The sequence below is a fragment of the Portunus trituberculatus genome, chromosome 27, assembly GCF_017591435.1.
Source record: "Portunus trituberculatus isolate SZX2019 chromosome 27, ASM1759143v1, whole genome shotgun sequence".
NCBI classification, from domain to species: domain Eukaryota; kingdom Metazoa; phylum Arthropoda; class Malacostraca; order Decapoda; family Portunidae; genus Portunus; species Portunus trituberculatus.
Window position 1 is genome coordinate 16,558,790 of NC_059281.1, and position 20,545 is coordinate 16,579,334.

The 20,545-nt window shown below is 43.8% G+C and overlaps 1 protein-coding gene across 5 annotated transcripts in view; it reads left to right on the forward strand.

The window, feature by feature from the left end:
* The window catches only part of LOC123509506 (nephrin-like), a 213,852-nt gene that overhangs the window by 144,716 nt on the left and 48,591 nt on the right, over positions 1-20,545 (forward strand). For all 5 annotated transcript variants that reach the window (XM_045263842.1, XM_045263840.1, XM_045263843.1 and 2 more), the window contains 2 exons: positions 379-505; positions 19,522-19,721. In XM_045263842.1, coding sequence (XP_045119777.1) covers positions 379-505; positions 19,522-19,721 — 327 coding nt within the window. The remainder of the gene's footprint in view (positions 1-378; positions 506-19,521; positions 19,722-20,545) is intronic.

The following is a 20,545-nucleotide window of genomic DNA, read 5'->3' on the forward strand; positions in this document are numbered from 1 at the left end:
GTGTGTGTGTGTGTGTGTGTGTGTGTGTGTGTGTGTGTGTGTGTGTGTGTGTGTGTGTGTGTGTGTGTGTGTGTGTGTGTGTGTGTGTGTGTGTGTGTGTGTGTACGCTATGCTTCAAATAGGTGGGCGTTTGCGTTCATAAATTCATATTGTGTTACATCCTTGTATGCATGTGTAACCTGTGTGTGTGTGTGTGTGTGTGTGTGTGTGTGTGTGTGTGTGTGTGTGTGTGTGTGTGTGTGTGTGTATGAAAGAGAGAGAGAGAGTGTGCGTGTGAGTGTGAGTGTGTGTTATTGCTTTGTGCAGTCATATATGTTGTTGTTTGCCTTCTAGTCACGAGTTGCATTAGTGAGGTGTGTGTGTCTGTTTTGTGTGCAGGCCCTCTGACGGAGGTGATGGCGGTGGTGGGCGGGGAAGCGGTGCTGCCCTGCGACATCAAGGAGCCAGGAGACACGCCCATCCTCGTCCTCTTCTACAATGGCGAAACGGGCAAACCAGTCTACAGGTAAGCGATTAAATTACTCCCTTCACTTACATCATTTGTATTTTTAAACGATGTAATTCCTTTGTTGTGGCGTTTTATGTCAATCTATCAGTGTTTGTTGTATGTCTCCTCCTTTTCCTCCTTCTCACCACCACCACCACCACCACCACCACCACCTCTCCTCCCATCCCGCACCATCATTCGGTTTCCTTCCTCTCATCTGACACAGTTCTTATCGCTTCCGTTCCTTTCGTATTTCCACTCTTCCATCATCTTCCCTCCCTCCTATTGCTCAGTCCATCATTACATCATCATCTATTCCCTTTCACTACCCGCATCATCATCATTATCATTCGCTATCCTACCCTACCTCAGTCCTCTCATTCCCTTCCTTCAACCCCTTGCAAATCCCTCGCCTTTATCTTTCTTAACCTCCGCCTTCCGACATTAAATTCTACCCCTTCACTGGGACTCCCTTCATTTCTCCTTCCTCCAGTCCTAACGAGCAGTTCACCCCCAATACCTTCTTCTCTTTCACCCAGCAATTCACCTGCACCTCATATATCAAACTCCTTCCACTATTATTTCATGTCTCCTTCCCTCCTCCTCCTTTAAAATAAATCTTTTCCTCTCTCTCTCTCTCTCTCTCTCTCTCTCTCTCTCTCTCTCTCTCTCTCTCTCTCTCTCTCTCTCTCTCTCTCTCTCTCTCTCTCTCTCTCTCTCTCTCTCTCTCTCTCTCTCTCTCTCTCTCTCTCTCTCTCTCTCTCTCTCTCTCTCTCTCTCTCTCTCTCTCTCTCTCTCTCTCTCTCTCTCTCTCTCTCTCTCTCTCTCTCTCTCTCTCTCTCTCTCTCTCTCTCTCTCTCTCTCTCTCTCTCTCTCTCTCTCCTTGAAAGTCGTCTCGTCTTTCTCTTCCTTCTCTTTCTCTTTCTCCTTCTCGCCCTCGCTCATGTCCTCTTCCTTCTCATTTTTTTTTCTCTCTCACTTCTCATCCATAACATCATCGTCCTCCTCCTCTTTCTCCTCCTCCTCCTCCTCCTCCTCCTCCTCCTCCTCATCATCATCATCATTATCATCATCGCACTGGTTCTCACCCTCGTCCTCATCTTTATCGTTTTTGGGTCCTCGTCTTCCTTCTCATTGTCCCCTTTGTCCTCGTCGTCTTAGTCCTCTTTGCCTTCCTCCTCCTCCTCCTCTTCCTCCTCCTCTATTTCTTTCTCTCCTTTCTTCTTCATCCAGCGGCTTCTAAGATTTGTTTATCAATACTCTAGCGTTCATGAATTCATAATAGGCTCTCCTGCAATTTACAGCGATATATCAATGTGCATTACTTCCATGCATCTTGTTACTTGTACTGCTGCTTGTCGAGAACTATGACAAAAAACGAAAAAAGCCTGTAGAAACGAACTTTAGTCTGCCACATCGACGCCTGGAGGAACCTTTTCTGGAGGTGGTGACAGCGAGGATGAAGTTCCAAGAGCTCACTGGGGATAAATGATGCCACAAATCACATTCACAAACTGCGCTGTCTTCTGTCGACGCTGGGCCGGCTGACGGTGGCATCGATGTTCGGCCTAACTTGCACCTAAAACTCCAGCAACTCCTCATCTAAGAGCCATGGGACGGGGCAGGGCGGGACGGGGCGGGAAAACGCACGGAGGTCAAAGCGACACGGGGCTAGGTGAGCAAGGGCTGAACGGGCACAAGCGCTGAACTGTAACTTGCCAGACAAAAGCCAATACGTCCCTCGAATGTGAGGGAAAGTTGGATGTGACGCTTTCCCTTCACTCGGCACTTAACCTGTGTGTGTGTGTGTGTGTGTGTGTGTGTGTGTGTGTGTGTGTGTGTGTGTGTGTGTGTGTGTGTGTGTGTTTCCTTTACTCGAGAACTTGCTAAATGCAAAACAAACTTTGCAAGGAATGATGCAGGAGTCGCTTGAAGTTCTAACTTGTGTATGGCAGTCCGATATCCCTCGCTCCTGTTTGAAACACAGATAGGCTATGCTACAACTGCCATAGGGATACCTACACCGTAGCACCTTCCATCGTTAATAGCCTTGTTGCTCCCTTGTATGTACGTATTGTTGGTGTGTGTTCCCGGACACGTGCTGAAGGAGCTGGGCCAGGCAGCATCACGCTATTGTCTGTTGACTGTTCCCTTCTGTCCGCCGTGTTCCGTGATTACCGCCTGTGTCTTTCCGGGAGACCTCAAGGAAATATTCAATTCATTGCCTCACTAGACTGCAGAACACTGGACCTTCGGGGCTTCTTGTGTGAGATATTACGTGACGAACTCTTGGATAGAATGTGAGTTGTGTTCTGCAAGCGGTGATCACCACGGGCACCATGTGAGCCTTGCTTTTATTGCCCCCTTGCATTGTGCGGACACGATTGCAGCGATGGATTGCTATTGATCTTTTTACTTTGAAGTAGCTCAACAGAGGCTGTCTGTGATGTTAGCCTGCAGGGAAGGTTTTCCGCCTACCTCTCATTGTGCCGTGTAAGCGAAACCCTTAGATCCTTTTTGAGCTTAAGTTCATTCATCATTGTCTTCATAATCTTGGACGCTGCAAACATCGCTTCAATATTCCACAATGAATCCTTACATCTGGAAGTATTATGGGGTACGGATTGGACTCTATACGAGTAAACATCACACTATTACTGAAAGACAATGCTCTATTACAGAGACAAGAATAGATGAAAGCGAGACAAAGAGGTGCATTTCGATGATGTCTGTCATTTCAAAGTGTTGTCTTTAAGGTTCAGTTTTTCGTTTTGCCTTGACACTCAGAACTTTCCGTCCATCCGTGCTGAACAGCTTTGGTGTGACTCCTGCCAGAAAGTTTTCACTTCCTCTCTAGCATTGGCTGGAATTAAGAAAGGTCTCCAGTTTAAAAGGCAAGGCTAAAGATATAATGGATGTGGGAACACACTTTCTCTCAAGCACGTTGGGTGTAATATATCTTGTCACTAAAATGGTAGGACAGATCAATTTGTGTGTGTGTGTGTGTGTGTGTGTGTGTGTGTGTGTGTGTGTGTGTGTGTGTGTGTGTGTGTGTGTGTGTGTGCGTGTGTGTGTGTGTAAGGGCTGCTGAGAAGCTGCCACCAGAAAGGGAAGGTAAGGGATGAAATGACAGACCAACTCACTCAAACCGCCCTTCGCCAATCCTCCATGCAGGCACACACACGAACACACACGAACGATTTAGCAGTATATCGGCCATAGGCTAGGGGAAGGAAACGCTTTGATATTGATAGGAGCTTCACTAAATTAGTGAAATAGTTTACCCAAGCAGAAGCCATTGCGCCATAGGTACGGTTGAAATAAGATTGAGTAGTGCGCAGCAAGATAATAAAATCACTGGTCTCTCACACGATATGGTAGTAAAGGGAACAATTTGCTATTGATTAAGATCAGAGTGCATAGCTGAAATAGCATACAAATGTTGAAATATGTGTATGCTTAAAGCCAGACTGAGTAATCGACCGGCAGAAGAATGACGAATGTTCTTGGTGCAGGAGCGTGTGTTGGTGGTGTGGTCAAGCTGACAATAATGAATGGTAGGGTCGAGGTCAGTGTAGCCCAGTGTTCATGCTCCTTTACGAGGTGATCGATAATTGAAAACCCGGGCAAGCAGAGTGAGGTGAGGTGCGGTAACTGAAACTCGTATGTCACCGTCGGTCCGCGTCCCGGGCTAAAAGGGTGTTTGCCTGGTACACGCTCGGAGCCCACGGAGATGGAGGTGAGCGTTTGGCGAAGAGTAGTTTAGGGCACGGCCACCCAGCCCAGGCCAGCTTTTGCTTCAGTCTTGCTTTAAAGTTAGGAGTGAAATGGAATAGTTTCGTGAAGCTGTGCCGCAGTATTGCAAGTAATCATTGGTTCCGGCTTTTGTCCGTAAGGTACAAGTAAATAATGGACCTGCTGAAATGGATATCTCTCTCTCTCTCTCTCTCTCTCTCTCTCTCTCTCTCTCTCTCTCTCTCTCTCTCTCTCTCTCTCTCTCTCTCTCTCTCTCTCTCACACACACACACACACACACACACACACACACACACACACACACACACACACACACACACACACACCACTGAAATTGCAGGATTAAGCGGAAAAAAGCCAACCAATTTCTCCTAATTGCATTGTGGAACAACTCATCATGCCGAGCAGCCGCCAGGCGTGAAGGAGCGGCGGCATGAGAGCTGCCAGTCTGCCTGCTGTCGCCGTCGCCTAGTCGTATTTCAGTGATACTAAGCGACGGGAAGTGTCCACTAGTTACCATTTTTATTGACCGTGAAGGCGTTTTATTGAGTTCGGCTCCTTTTCACCAATGTAGTTGTACGTTAGTGTCGTTTGACACATAAACACATACACTGCTGGTACTACGAATGTGGCAGGAAAAAATATGCTCAAAGATGTTAAGATTTGAGAGTTTTAGTGATGTAACCTTCGCCTGAGAACAAAATATTTTTTTTTAAGATAGCACTTGATTAACGCTATAAACTTTTCACGCAACAAAATAATAAGTTATCATTTCTCTTTTGTGCACTAATGTTATTCTCCATTAACAAGTAATCTGATGTCACGACTTCTCCCGCTCGCCTAATTTTCTCCTTGACCTTCTCAGGACGAAGAAAGAAATGTCGTGGCGAGAGACTACCATTACATATTTCTCACTGTAGCGTCACGAGTGTCACGATGAGTGCCACAGTGACAGTGGTGAAACTCACTTCTTTTGTAGTGCAGCTAACCACCTTCCTGTCTTACCTCCTATCCTGCGATTACTAGTTTTCTCTTAAAGAAGTGTGTACATTCGCTTTACAAAGATAAGTAAAAAAGAAAGAAGCTGAATTTGTAGTCTACATTATACAATAATCATGAGGGAACTACCTAATCTCTCTCTCTCTCTCTCTCTCTCTCTTTGTGTGTGTGTGTGTGTGTGTTTCACTGTTTGATCTGCTGCAGTCTCTGACGAGACAGCCAGACGTTACCCTACGGAACGAGCTCAGAGCTCATTATTTCCGATCTTCGGATAGGCCTGAGACCAGGCACACACCACACAACGGGACAACAAGGTCACAACTCCTCGATTTACATGTGTGTGTGTGTGTGTGTGTGTGTGTGTGTGTGTGTGTGTGTGTGTGTGTGTGTGTGTGTGTGTGTGTGTGTGTGTGTGTGTGTGTGTGTGTGTGTGTGTGTGTGTGTGTGTGTGTGTGTGTTCGTCGTTACGCAAGCAAATATCACGATAAAAATGTAAAAGAAGCTGCACTTTTGGCCCATCATTGTAGAGCAATCCTGGCAATGAAAGCAACCTTGGAGACGGTTGAATTGAGTCACCTATTTTTCTCCGGCTCGCCAGCAATATAATATCTCCTTTTTTTTGCTGACTATTTCACTCTAAAGCAGCGGTGGTGTTCATACGTATACCTGTATGAAATCACCTCTGGAACACCTGCCCCCTTACCTGGGAACGGTGTGAATTATTAGGTAAGTGTTTCGCTGTTTTGTCTCTAATCTCTTCCGATATTTTATGATATATTTTACGATAGCTTATATCACGGCCGGCACTTTTATTAGCATTGATCGTGTTGAGCTCCGCCAGTAAGTCCTTCATATGAAATTCACAACAAAAACGTTCGACTGCTCGTGTGTGTATCCTTTCGTTATTGGTGCTCCCACCGCCGCTGTTCTTGTCGTCGTTGGTGCTGCTTTTTTTTCGTTTTGTGGTTTTGTTACTGTTCATTAGTGATATTATTATTATTTTTATTATTATAATTATAATTGCTATTGTTGTTGTTGTTGTTGTTGTGCTGTCTCTGAATCTACCACCACCATCTCTATCTCGTCCTCATCCTCCTTTTCTTGTTTCTCCTCCTCCATAATTGACAACCCTCGCCGCCCTATCATTATCTTCTGCATGCCGTTACCATTATTGTCATCACTGTCACTGCCGGGAACACCGTCACCAATATCATTATGATCGTGATTTATTGAGCCAACATCAAATACCGCTGAAAAGTAATTACCAAGCGTGGCGTCAATGCCTTTCCTGGCAGTCATTAAGCCCTTTATTACTTGCTAATGGACCATATCTACCTCTAATTGGTCAGTTACATACACACACACATACATACACACACACACACACACACACACACACACACACACACACACACACACACACACATATATATATATATATATATATATATATATATATATATATATATATATATATATATATATATATATATATATATATATATATATATTATATAAAGACTATAAACGTGTAGGTGGTGGCGGCACGTGCAGGTCATGAGGTGTCGTTGCACGCAGGCTTCAGGCGGCCTCACGAGGCTTCTTGGCAAGAGTCTTGGCGTGGACATCCTGTTGGTTCAGATGAACTTTACCCGGAATCGATAAACTTGGTAATAGAAGTGACCTTTTTCTTTGAATCATGCCATTGGAGTGCCGTAGACCACAGGTGTGCCGTTGATGTAGCCTGCACAGGCTGTGGCTTCATGGTAGGTCTGTAGTGCTTACATTTTACAGCTGGCATCAGTTTCTGCTGCTCTGCTTGGTCGGAGGCAGTTAGAGTGAATGGGAACACCTCTATTTTGGATCAGTCGATGACGGCAAAAGAAAAAAATATCCGGCGTTGGCGGAGAGCAATCCCATCTTGTGAACCCTTCTCTTTAGTCTTAATCACCTTACTCTGAAGGGCGCCCCTCAGTGTGTTCCACTCACAGAATCAATTTATAGAAACCTCCCTATGAGCAGGATTGCCGTCTGGGAAGGGAAGAGTGCACACGTTCGTAAGGCAAAACTTGGCACTCAAAGGTTGTACTGATAACAACCCTCGATGTATTCGGTAGGAGTGACTGGTGATTCTGTTTTTGGTCACGCTTGTAATGTCCAGTGTTCTTTGAAAGGCACTTACCTATACGAGCACTCCGGTACTACGTACAAAGCCGTGACGCACGAGAGTCGACCATGTGTCTGCCGTAGGTCGGTGGTTAGCATTCATGCTTGACACCCATAATAATACGAAACAGCGTTGTGCATCCACACGAGGGAAATCTTTGCTGTTCAGCATAAATATCGGCAGAACCACATATTGGTGGTGAGCGAGGCCATAACATCATGATTCAGGCTGTCACTCAGATGATTTCCTCGTGAACCCATTATTGTTATGTGCCACGCAAGCCACCCTTCAGAAACTGACCAAGGCCTCGATGGGCTGCCCACACGCATCAACACGCTGTGCTCTTTCACACAAGAAGGCTGCTCAGACTTAACACTTTTGTCTTACTCCGAAAGACCATAAATTTCTGCAGTTTTGCTTCCTTTTCCAGCTCCGGGAAACATATTGCCAAGACCTCTGGTGACTTGGCAAGGATTACAACGGAATCTGTTCTCTCATGGCCAGGCCAAGTGTGACCACCTACAGGTTTCTTTTCCGTATTATTAGAAACACTGTGTGTGTGTAATTCATCTCGGTCGCCTGCTGATCACCCAGCCAATCTTCCCCATTACGGAGCGAGCTCAGAGCTCATAGACCGATCTTCGGGTAGGACTGAGACCACGTCACACACAACACACACTGGGAAAGCGAGGCCACAACCCCTCGAGTTACATCCTGTACCTATTTACTGCTAGGTGAACAGGGGCCACACATTAAGAGGCTTGCCCATTTGCCTCGCCGCTTTCCGGGACTCGAACCCGGGCCTCTCGATTGTGAGTCGAGCGTGCTAACCACTACACTACGCTGTGTGTGTGTGTGTGTGTGTGTGTGTGTGTGTGTGTGTGTGTGTGTGTGTGTGTGTGTGTTTGCCCGCGCTTCGGTGTTCCCATCTTAGCAGGCAGCACACGCATGGCCGTCGCTTGCCTGCATCCCCACTAAGGGTGTGATGGGCTCATGCTTTATGCATAATGTTTGATGGTGGACCAGGAAAGCAGTGTGGGATGCTCTCCAGGAAGCGGGTCAACTTCCTCTCTTTGTTTTTGTGTCATTGCGCTTGGAACGATGTTGTGTTATGTATTATGATCGATGATCCTATCCCATTATGCATGGACTCACAAGGCACCGACTCATACTCCCTTATAGGTCTCCCTCAGGATCCACGGATTATCTTGGGAGGCAGAGTCATAGCTCAGATGGCACAGTTGAAGTGGTGGCGGTGGTGTCGTGCTGGTGAGGTGACAGGGCGGTGAGATGGTGGCAAGCAAGGGATAGCTGGGAATCATCCATCACATTCCTTAATTGCTAATATGGATCACCTGAATTCCGTCATTAACACAAAATACTTCAATCAGCTCGGAATGTATAATGCATCAGAAGTTGTCACCAGCAGTTAGCACATGATTGGGTACAATTAACGCACGAGTACGGAAAACATTAGCGAGTCATAAGCAGAATGAGTATCATTACACGGACACGAAAGAAGGAAATAAGTGTAGATTAGAGTAAAGAGACGCTCGTAAATTGTGTCATTTAATTGTCGTGTTTCGAGGAAGAGTGACTGAGTGAGGGGAGATTGTGTCTTCCAATATTCAGAGCTGTTTTTTTTTTCTCGTTCCCTTGTTGCTCTTATCTTTATTTTGAGGACAGCGTAAACAGCCCTTTGTGGCGTCACCATCGGCGGCTCGTCTTGGTCTCGAAAATAATGCAAAAGGACCGCTGACCGAGAGCGGCGGTGGTTGTACGGCTGAGTCTCTCTCTCTCTCTCTCTCTCTCTCTCTCTCTCTCTATCGGCGTTGTACTAGTTTATGAGTTTTTACAGCTGTCAGAAGTTCGTGTGCAGTCAAGCATGTGTTTCAAATTCGTGGTAAAAACAGTATTGAGTGCCACTTGAAAGGCCAAATGCGAATATTTCTCTTGAGGATCTGAAGCCAGCGAAACGGTACAACGTAAAGTGATTTGATGCGGCTGCGGAAGTGGAGATGGTGGTGTGCTGCATGGTCGCCATTCCTGCTGCATGTGTGACGTGAATGTTGTGACGGGGCGAGTGGAGAGACAGGCCGATGTTGCTTCTGCCTTAAGGGCCGATCAGAGCCGAGGAAAGGCCGCACGAGCCATTGGCTCAGGCCCTGAGGAGGTGGATGAGATGCCATGCAGATCAATGTCCCATGAGCTGTGGCCGCTGAGGACTTGGGGGCGGGAGCGCCCAGCTGACTGCTGTCGGGATGGTGGGGGACTGTGGAAAGCTTCGGGTGTAATATGTTCTTGCTTACTTTCCTCCTTTGCCAAGAACTGCCTGCCTTGGAGACACGCGATATTGTACATAAAGAAAGAAGTTTCTCTTCACCTTCTCGGAGCCAAGATAATTTATTCTAAGAATTTATCTCTATGTTTATTTGTAGCTACATACATTTAACGTGTGTGATCCACTGTTATTTGTTAACATGTATTGAGAACACATTGTCTGCCAGATTTCCTTGGAATGGAGGAACCACTAAAGGACTGAGTGTTTCTCAGTAAGACACGATGACAGACTAGAATTCTATGTATTGTGAAAATGTTTGATATGGAAAGAGGAATTATGAAATCCGGACTAGTGGTGGAAGGCAATGTTCTCTCTGCATCTGAGGTAAATCACGGCCATGGATTGAGGCAGGAACATTTCATGGTGGTCCGTGTTGTGGAGTCGCTCTATTCATATGAAAATAAACATGTCCTGAAAGTCTCTTGTTGATCTTACTGACGTTTGCAAAGTGGATAACAAAATAGAGGGAATATATTCACCACTGAAGCGCTATCTGAAGGCAGGATCACGTAGACTCAATCTGAGGAGGTAAAAGGATTCAGCGCGTGGAAGCTGCTGCCGTCGGGCAAACACTACAACACTGGCTCAGCGGGAACTCTAGTGGCGCCATGACCCTCCGTCTGCCGCGCGCCGACCGCTACTTGAGTCAAGAGAGTGCAGCATCTGCTATTCCAAGGCTTGACTATTCAGGGTCTGCACCGCTCACAACTGACTCAGGGCTGCAGGCGGCTCATCATTCTGGTGTCTGGGCTCATCAGTGAACCATTGGGGTACATCACTCTCTAGCGGCATGGAAGCCTTGGAGACCCAGCATTGTGTTTTCAAAAGGTGCGATTTTTTTATGTATTTCAAGTTGCCTTTCTTTTAAATGTTAACTAAATCATGATTTCTCATATCAAACTTCAGATTAAAAAAAGTCTTCACAGCAGTGTGGAATCTTAGAGTTGAGCAAGTTTTATTGTTATTTCATTTATAGAAAATTTGGAATCTGCTTCCACAAAGAGCATTACTATGGCCGCTACGAGCTTTACTTATAGAGCCGCGGCCCTCAGAGGCTCACTTGCTAGCTGGCTGGCTGACGGGCAGGCGCCTCTTTCTCCTTTTATTATTGTTATTAATAATAATGATAATAATAATAATGATAATAATAATAATAATAATAATAATAATAATAATAATAATGATAATATTGTCATTATTATTATTATTATTATTATTATTATTATTGTTACTGTTATTGTTACTTTTCTTATCATCTTTATTGTTGTTGTTGTTATTGCTGTTGTTGTTGCTGTTGTTGTTGTTATCATTATTATTATTATTATTGTCATTATTATTATTATTAATATTATAATGATTATTATTATTTTATTATTATTATTATTATTATTATTATTATTATTATTATTATTATTATTATTATTATTATTATTATTATTATTATTATTATTATTATTATTATTATTATTATTATTATTATTATTATTATTATTATTATTTTTATTATTAGTAGTAGTAATAGTAGCAGTAGTAATAGTAGTAGTAGTATTTATCATTATTAATATTATTATTAATGTTATTATTATTGTTTTATTATTTTTATTACCATTAATATTATTAATAATAATAATAATAATAATAATAATAATAATAATAATAATAATAATAATAATAATAAAAATAATAATGATATAATTATTATGATTGTTCTTCTTCTTCTTCTTCTTCTTCTTCTTCTTATTATTATTATTATTATTATTATTATTATTATTATTATTATTATTATTATTATTATTATTATTATTATTATTATTATTATTATTATTATTATTATTATTATTATTATTGTTATTGTTATAATTAATCTTATTATCATCACCATCACTATCATCACCATCATCATTATCATCATCAGGACCATAATCATCATAACTACTACTACTACTACTACTACTACTACTACTACTACTACTACTACTACTACTACTACTATTGCTAAAGCAAGAACTAGCAGTATTACCACCACCTTCACCTTTACTCACAATAATAATAATGATAATAATAACATTAATAATAATAATAATATAATGATAAAAATAATAATAATAATAATAATAATAATAATAATAATAATAATAATAATAATAATAATAATAATAATAATAATAATAAAAATAATTATAATAACAATATAATGATAAAAAAAAATAATAATGATAATAATAACAACATAGAGTATCCAGCGTGCCTGGCTATGCACATTTCTTGCAGGTTTTCGAGAGGCGCATTCCTAATTTCAATAAAAGCCACACAGCTGTACTCCCGTATTCCATGAAATAACACGGCATGAAATATGGGGCATATTGGAACACGGCGACGGCGAGTGGACGCAATTTAGCTTCAGGCCTCACTGGGCGGGCTTATCCACGTGTAACTTTAATTGTCCACAGAAAACAGCGTTCGTTAGTTCTGAGTTAAGTGATTCATACTACGCAATTTATTTATTGCTACGCATTTTTACTTTCATGGGACATTTTGTTGTGAAGATAGAAGGTGTGTTTCATGTTTCATCTGATGTATTATTAGGTTGCCGATATTGTGTGTGTGTGTGTGTGTGTGTGTGTGTGTGTGTGTGTGTGTGGGTGGGTGTCTGTGTAACTCAGACAAATGAGAATTACAGACTTTAGAAATAATTACTTGTCATTATGTAGCTTTGCAATGAATACCTTTCATCCATGAATATTAATTAAAATATGTACAGGAATACTATACGAGGTGAAACAGGGACTAACTGGTGGGAGGGCCAAAGCATAGTTAAGTATTACTATGTCCATTCATCGGCGAAGCATCGGCAGTAACGAAGAATTGTTTCATTGATTCGTTCGTTTGGCGCGTACAACCGAACCATGCCGACCCATCATTCCCCAAACCAGACGAAGCCGCGCCTGAAGCCTCAGTCCCCAGCGGTGGTGCGCGGCCATCCATATTATGCACTGGTCTTAATGCTCGTCTGCGCACCACTCGCCTCAAGAATTCGTCTTAATTTTTTTGCACCTTTAAGCATTAACATAAATAAATATTTCACGAGAGAAAGAAAGAAAATAAATATTTCAAAAGCGAGAGAGAGAGAGAGAGAGAGAGAGAGAGAGAGAGAGAGAGAGAGAGAGAGAAGAATGAGAGAGGGCTGAAAGCGTCATTAGTTTCGGTTTTGACACAGATTCGGGAAAACTTTTATTCAACGTCCCTCTTCTTGAATTACAACTGCAAATTAACCCTAACAATAATTTTAAGTATTCCTCTTTAATCCCTACGTTGTAAGAAAATGGGAAGAAGAAGCAGCGGCCCAAAAGTGAAAGGGATGAGATATAATTCAGGGATTAATTTGATTTAATAAAATTTATTGCGCACAAGGCGTCAGTCCAATACATAAATTGAGGCATTAATTCTAGCACAACCACAAAGATCAGCTGTAACACAAATACACACACACACACACACACACACACACACACACACACACACACCGCGTAGTGTAGTGGTTAGCACGCTCGACTCACAATCGAGAGGGCCGGTTTCGAGTCCCGGGGCGGCGAGGCAAATGGGCAAGCCTCTTAATGTGTGGCCCCTGTTCATCTAGCAGTAAATAGGTACGGGATGTAACTCGAGGGGTTGTGGCCTCGCTTTCCTGGTGTGTGGAGTGTGTTGTGGTCTCAGTCCTACCCGAAGATCGGTCTATGAGCTTTGAGCTCGCTCCGTAATGGGGAAGACTGGCTGGGTGACCAACAGGCGACCGAGGAGGTGAATTACACACACACACACACACACAGGATGGAGACCGGTAACTGAGATGTGATGGCGATAGATAAAGAGATAAAATATAGAAGATGACATGGACCATATCCTGAAACACTTTTGCGGCGCACCTCCACCCTCTTCAAAAGGCGATCATTGAAGTAGTACATGTTTTAAATGCTGTTTTATAATACTGTGATAGATAAGCAAGATATGTCTATTACTAACAAGAGAAACACTCTTAAGAATCCGGCTAATCATCCCTATGGCTTTTAAAAATTAATGATGAGATAGCAAAGCGTTTAAGAATACTGGCGCATGTGAGACTGGGTAGTATGAATTCATGCGGACGAGAGGCACAGGATAGAAACAGGCATGTGGGAGGGGTCGAAGAAAGATACGAGTGCGAGAAAGATATGATGCTAAACTTATGAGAGAAATAAAAATGTAATATGCATAAAGAAAGGAGAGATAGAATGCGCTAGATGTTTGGCCAAGAGAAATAAAAATAAATGATAAGGAAATGAACACTAGCTCACGCATGAGGCAGAATAGATTAAAAATGCGTGTGGGAGTGCAGGACAAAAGCAACAGAAATGAGCCGGAGGTCGCTCTTGCTGCCAAAATGTCACGTAAACAAATTGGGGTTTGTCTTTCCTGGAAAATTACATCCCCCGTAAATATGAACAATTAGGCAAAGAGAATTTATGTGATGGTAAAGCTAAGGGGGAGGGAGAAGGGGGAGGGAAGGGCGTGGCAGGAGCGATGGGGTGGTGAGGGCATCCGTCGAACCTCTGTGTGACCTGGATGGGGAGAGGCAGAGGGATGGGAAGGGGGAGGTGGACGTGGTAGTGAGGGGCGGGGAGAGTGGTGGATTTGCGAGGCGATGTGAGGTTAGGTGGGGCGTGTCGTCATGGCGGTGGCGGTGGTGGTGGTGGAGGGATCAGTGATGAACTTTCCTCAACATTAAACACCAACATTTATTTCATCGTCGCCACCTGCGCCCTCGTTCCTCCTCCTCCCCTTCCTCCCTTCCTCCCCTCATCTCCTGCTTTTATTTCATCAATTTTATTCAGGATCTTTAAACCGACGCATTTCGTTTTGCCTTTTTGGGCCAAAAAATATCTCGGCGTTTGAGTGTGTGTGGAGCACGGCAGATGGCGCCGCTGGTAAGAGGCAACGGAACTAATGATGTTAGGGATGTTGGGTCTCATAGCCTCTGTGTGTGTGTGTGTGTGTGTGTGTGTGTGTGTGTGTGTGTGTGTGTGTGTGTGTGTGTGTGTGTGTACGAGTATGTTCGTGCTCCCCACCCTCCTTATTTTTTCCGATTTTGTATTTCTTTTTCCATATTCTTTTTTTTTTTCGTAAATTCCCTCCCTTTATTTTTTCAAGGCCCCTCTCGCCCCCGTTAGCCTTTCCCCTCTGTCTTTGTTTCCAGCTTGCTAAGAAAATTTATTTGTTACGTGATAGATTATATATTCCAATACAATTCCATATGGTTTTAAAAATCATCCTGACACTGACTTCCATACTCACCCTTCACCCTTATCATGTCTCCCTTGTCCTCCCATTGGTGTGCTAGTCACTCAATGAATCAATTAATTAAACTATCAATTACCCCTTATCATCACTTGGGCCGAAGAGTCATTATTGTACTAATCATATCGGCGCTAATTGATCCCGTTGTTGTGGCGCAATTAATTCAATCAATGAATCAATGTTTTAATCATAAATCATCATTATCACCACCTCCATCAAACCACCACCACCGCCACTGCCATCACACACACACACACACACACACACACCAGCCATGCCTCTGTTATTATTTTTTCCCAGCCAGCGACAGACTTACAGCAGGTCGTGCGCCAATACTCATCTCATTAGACCTGGAGGCGAAACCATTCATCACGGGAGTCACTTTTCACTCTATATTCAATACATTTAGCGGTGCTGTGACGTGCTCCGTGCCTCCCACCCTGCCCACCTGAAGCCCATTAGCGTACGGCCTTTAGTCAGCACAGCGGGCGGGAGGTGGACGGACTGGTGGGCGGGCGGGCGGTGGTTGAAGGGACATGGCGACGCGTGTACTGTAATGGCTGGCTGGCTGGCGGGTGGAAGGGCAGGCTGGCTCAACATTGTAGTGTAACCATCGCGTGCTGTTTACGGCTCCGTGTTCCTGGCAGTATGCACGGGAGGGTTTTGCGTTTTGTGGTCCGAGAGAGAGAGAGAGAGAGAGAGAGAGAGAGAGAGAGAGAGAGAGAGAGATTAGGTGTATAAAAATAGTAATTGTCCTTTCTTTCCCTTTGTTTTTTCTCCGTTTTCTTTGTGTTTTCTTTCTTTCTGTATATTTGTGTTTATCTGTCTCTTTGTTGGTTTGCGTTGACTCTTCCCTCCCCCCCACCTCTCTCTCTCTCTCTCTCTCTCTCTCTCTCTCTCTCTCTCTCTCTCTCTCTCTCTCTCTCTCTCTCTCATTATTCCTAGTCTCCTCTTTGCTCATTTGAGTCGGCAGCGGTGGGTCGGAAAGCAATTTTGCGGCACAAGTGTGAGACAGAGGGCGAGGTGTGGGCGGCAGTGATTCCTGAGGGCTACTCCACTGGTCCCTGGCTGTCCCCCTCTCTCGCTTTCTCCACTTTCACATCCTCCTCCTCCTCCTCATTATTGTCCTCGTCTTTCGTGCCATCAGTGTCATCAGATTCATCAAGAAACACATCGAGACCTCTGATTGAAATTGAATTGTGTTTTCGTTATTATTTTTTTGCGTCTCGTCCGTTGTATTTGCAACGTTGAGTTTTCTCATTTTGTGAGGAAAAGATGGGACGGGCAAATAGCAGCTTTAAGGAGGAGCACGGGCCCTGAACTCCCTGCATGATTTAGCGAGGGGTGGGCGCGTCGTGTGAACTTTTTTCATTACCTAGATTGAGCCCCGACAAACGGCGACAAGAGTGTGAGGGAAGGGAAGACTGCATAGTGTGCGGGTGCCTCTTAACACTATTCTACCCCGTTTGTGCTGCTAGGCCTCTGTCATCGCCCTCAACACAAGCCTCTCTTTTCTTTTTCTTTTTTTCCCTCTCCAATATGACGTTTTCACTAATGGTACTTTTATTACGTGAATATTTATTTTTTGCATTCCCTTCTCACTTACTCACGTTCACCTCTTCTGTTCCCATGTGGTGGAATTATGAACTTCATCCCAACTTTACAGCTTTTAAGTTTATAAGTACTCTCATTTAGCCTCTTCCGCTGTTTTTGAGCGCGAAAGTTCGTAGGGGTGAGGATGTATATGAGAGGACAGTGCAGGCGGGCGGGACGGAGGTGAGAATGGGAGAATGGGAAGGACAGGGAGGCGGTGCTGTAACCTGGGGGAGACTGAAGATGAGAATGGGAGGGATCGGAGATATTGCTAGTGTTTAGGGAGGGGTGAAGGTGAGAATGGGAGGAACTGGAGGCACTTTGAGAGTGTAGGGAGAGAGGGAGATGGAGAAGGGAGGGTGGAGACATAGCTGCGGTTATGGGGAAGAGGTAGGAACAGGAGGGACTTAAGGTTCTGCTTGAGAGGGAGAAGGTAAATAATAGGATGGGAGGCGGTGGAGCGGCTTAAGCTTGAGTGAGAGAGTCCAGTGGTGTGATGCTGATGACAGGAAGCTTCTACCCACTCGCGACTGTGACTGTCTCTCATCCTGCGTCCACTGCAACCCGCCAATGGCCAGCCGGTGATTGCACGCGGCTATTGAAGGTTATTGGCTCAGTGGATTACCGTGATGCTCAACCTTCCTCTCCTCTGTTTACTTTAAGCGTCCACGTGTTGACAGAGGAAGGAGGAGGGCGGTGATGCCTTTTCTGACTTATGTCTTCCGCCCCTTATGGAACGCCGACTTTTCCCAGTGTATCTAGATGAGAATTGCCTCCATTATCAATGTGTATGGATGTTGGTGAAAACACGTAACCGAAATTTTTCTTGGTTTATACATTGCTACTAATTATATATGGTGATAATGGTCTTTGCGTGCTTTCGTGTATGCTGTATGTGTCAGCAGAGGAGCAAAGAGCCGTCCTCTCTGGCATAACGTGTCCCTTCCTCCGAGAAGCGCATTCCGTCAGTTTTCCTTACATGTGAGGAGCAGAAGTGTCTTTGTAGAACTGCTGCTTTTACGTAGAGGAAAACTTTTAAGTGTGTGCGAGTTGACAAGAATGACTTAGTGCCTTCTCTATCTAACTTTGAAATACGAGTAGAACTCCTCAGTCATCTGGACATGGGGCGTGTATAGCTGTCGTCACGGTCTTTCCGCAGTACTAACTTTTGTGTACTTGTTGACAGAGAAAGATGTCTTGCTTTTACTTATTTATAAATAGTTTCTACTGAAATGCGTCTCTTCTTAGGTGAAATATAATTCCTCTGTTTTCTTTCAGGCATATGAAAAGAATAACTGTCTTTGAAATACCACAAAATGCTTTAGTGTCAGGGTGAATGCTGATGCGAGTATGAGCTTACGTGCTGTTGTTCTGAATTGGAAGTAATGAGGTCAGCAGTCTCTCAGTTGTGTATTCTAGTGGCTGGAAAATTCGCTCATGGAGAATGGCATCTCTTGTCGGCGTCAAAGACTCATTCACCGCGAGCTGCTGTAATTCCATTAAATTTGTCCACGTCCTAAAGGAACTCTCTGATGTGAAAGAGAAAATTTAAGTAGAGCTTATGAGTGGTGTGTATGTGTGTGTGTGTGTGTGTGTGTTCAAGTGTCAGGGGAAGATAATATAAAACGAAATGAAAAGATAGCTCGACTGTACTTGCAGCTTGGAAAAAAGGGAGATGATGTAATTAGTAAATAAATGAAACAAATAGATATATAGAATGTAATCGGCCAATTATTCCGAGAGGTGTATTGATTCTCCTCTTCTAGAAAAGTTCAAGTCGTAGGAAAAGAGAAGGACAATATAAACATATAGAGTTAACTAGTAAAAAAAATGGAAAAGTGAAGAGAATAGCTGACTCGCATTACTGTGTGTGTGTGTGTGTGTGTGTGTGTGTGTGTGTGTGTGTGTGTGTGTGTGTGTGTGTAGGAGGGGATAATCAATTTAAATGACTTCTTACTAAGTGAGTGCAGCGCTTTCGTTTTATAAAGTAGAAACGAAATAATACTCTCTGTGCAGCATAATAGTTGTGGAAGGAATTAATCAGTCATAATGAAATGAGGAGAAAATACCAGCAAGTTTTGTGTTTTATTGTTCAGTTTATCATCCCTTTTTTGTTCAGACCGTTTTGTTGGATTTCACATTTTTTTTCTTTACTTTCGTTTCGTGTGCTGATTTTGTTTTTCCTTTATTTCTTCTATCTTTCTCTATTTTTTATTTTTTTTCTTGTGGCTTTACTTTGGTCATCATCATCATCATCATCAACATCATCATCATCATCATCATCATCCTCATCATCATCATCCTCATCATCATCATCATCATCATTTCATTTCGTTTTCTTTTTTTTATTATTTATTGTTTATTTCTTGTTCTTACTGTCACCGTTGTACTTTTTTCCTTTCTTTATTTTTCTTCTCCATCTTTTGATCTTGCACTTGTTCTTGTTGTTTGAACTGTCTTCATTCCTTTCCTTGTCTGTCTTTCAAATTATCTCTCTGTTGTCATTGCACTTGTTATCGCTGTTGTTGTTGTTGATGTTTCTGCTTTTGCTTCTTCTTTCTCTTCATCTTTTCATCCCACCTCTTTCTTCTCTCCACTTCGTTAATTCTGTTTTCACCCTTCAGGCAGGTAGTCGCTTACATCCCCCTCCATTATTACTATTCCACTTGGCCACCACAAACACTCGCACAGTAGGAGAGATGGGGGTGGTGGGGGAGGATGAGCACGCAAAAACAAGGCCGTCCATCCCTGCAGGAAGATTGGGGCCTGTACGAGAGACACCCGCCCTGCCATCCTACACGCGGCGCCTTCACTGTTATTGTCATGTTTTGCTCTTTTCCTCCTCAGCATCGACTCTCGCACCGGGACGCTCAGCTCCTCCATGCACTGGTCGGCGCTGGGGGAGAGAGCGCACTTTAACCTGACCTCCACGCCCACCGGTCTCCACATTATTCGTGTCGAGCCGCAGGACCACGGGGAATATCGTTGCCGAGTGGATTTCAGAAGGTCCCCCACTAGGAATCTTCAAGTCAAGCTGCTGGTCGTGGGTAAGTGTCCTGAGCCCCGCGGGAGGTGGCGTGTTTGTTTTATTAGTCCTTTTCTTTTTCCTTCTTGTTGTGTCTTTGTTTCTCCTTTTCTTTTTTTGTCTCTCTCTCTCTCTCTCTCTCTCTCTCTCTCTCTCTCTCTCTCTCTCTCTCTCTCTCTCTCTCTCTCTCTCTCTCTCTCTCTCTCACGGTTCCTTCATCTTTGTCCTGCTTCTCTTAGGCGTTGTTGCCCTCCTCCTCCTCCTCCTCCTCCTCCTCCTCCTCCTTCTCCTTTTTCTTTCCATTCTTTCTTTTCTTTTCTGGTCCTCCGTCACCACCGCCAACGACACGACACCTCTGCCTCTTCTTTCTTTTGCTCCTCCTCCTTCTCCCTCTTCTCCCCTCCTCTTCTCTTTCTTTTCCCTCTTTCCAACTCTTCATCCTCCTCCACATCTTCCCTCACCATTGTAACTCCCCCCTCCTCTCCCTCTTGTACCTCCTCTGCTTTTTGGAAATACACTGCAGTTCAAGTGTTTCCACAATGCACACTCTTACAGACAGATTGAAGGAATAACGCATGAGTAGAAACAGACAGCTACACATGGACGAGAAACACGACAACAGAACCACACACACACACACACACACACACACACACACACACACACACACACACACACACACACACACACACACACACACACACACACACACACACACGCGAACAAACGCGTAAAGCACACGAAAATATTCCTTTGTCACTGTCGGAGAGAAATACAATACATGGAAGATACTTGTCATACTTCACTGGTCGAGGCGGTGCGTGTATTTGCTTATTCCAAATCACA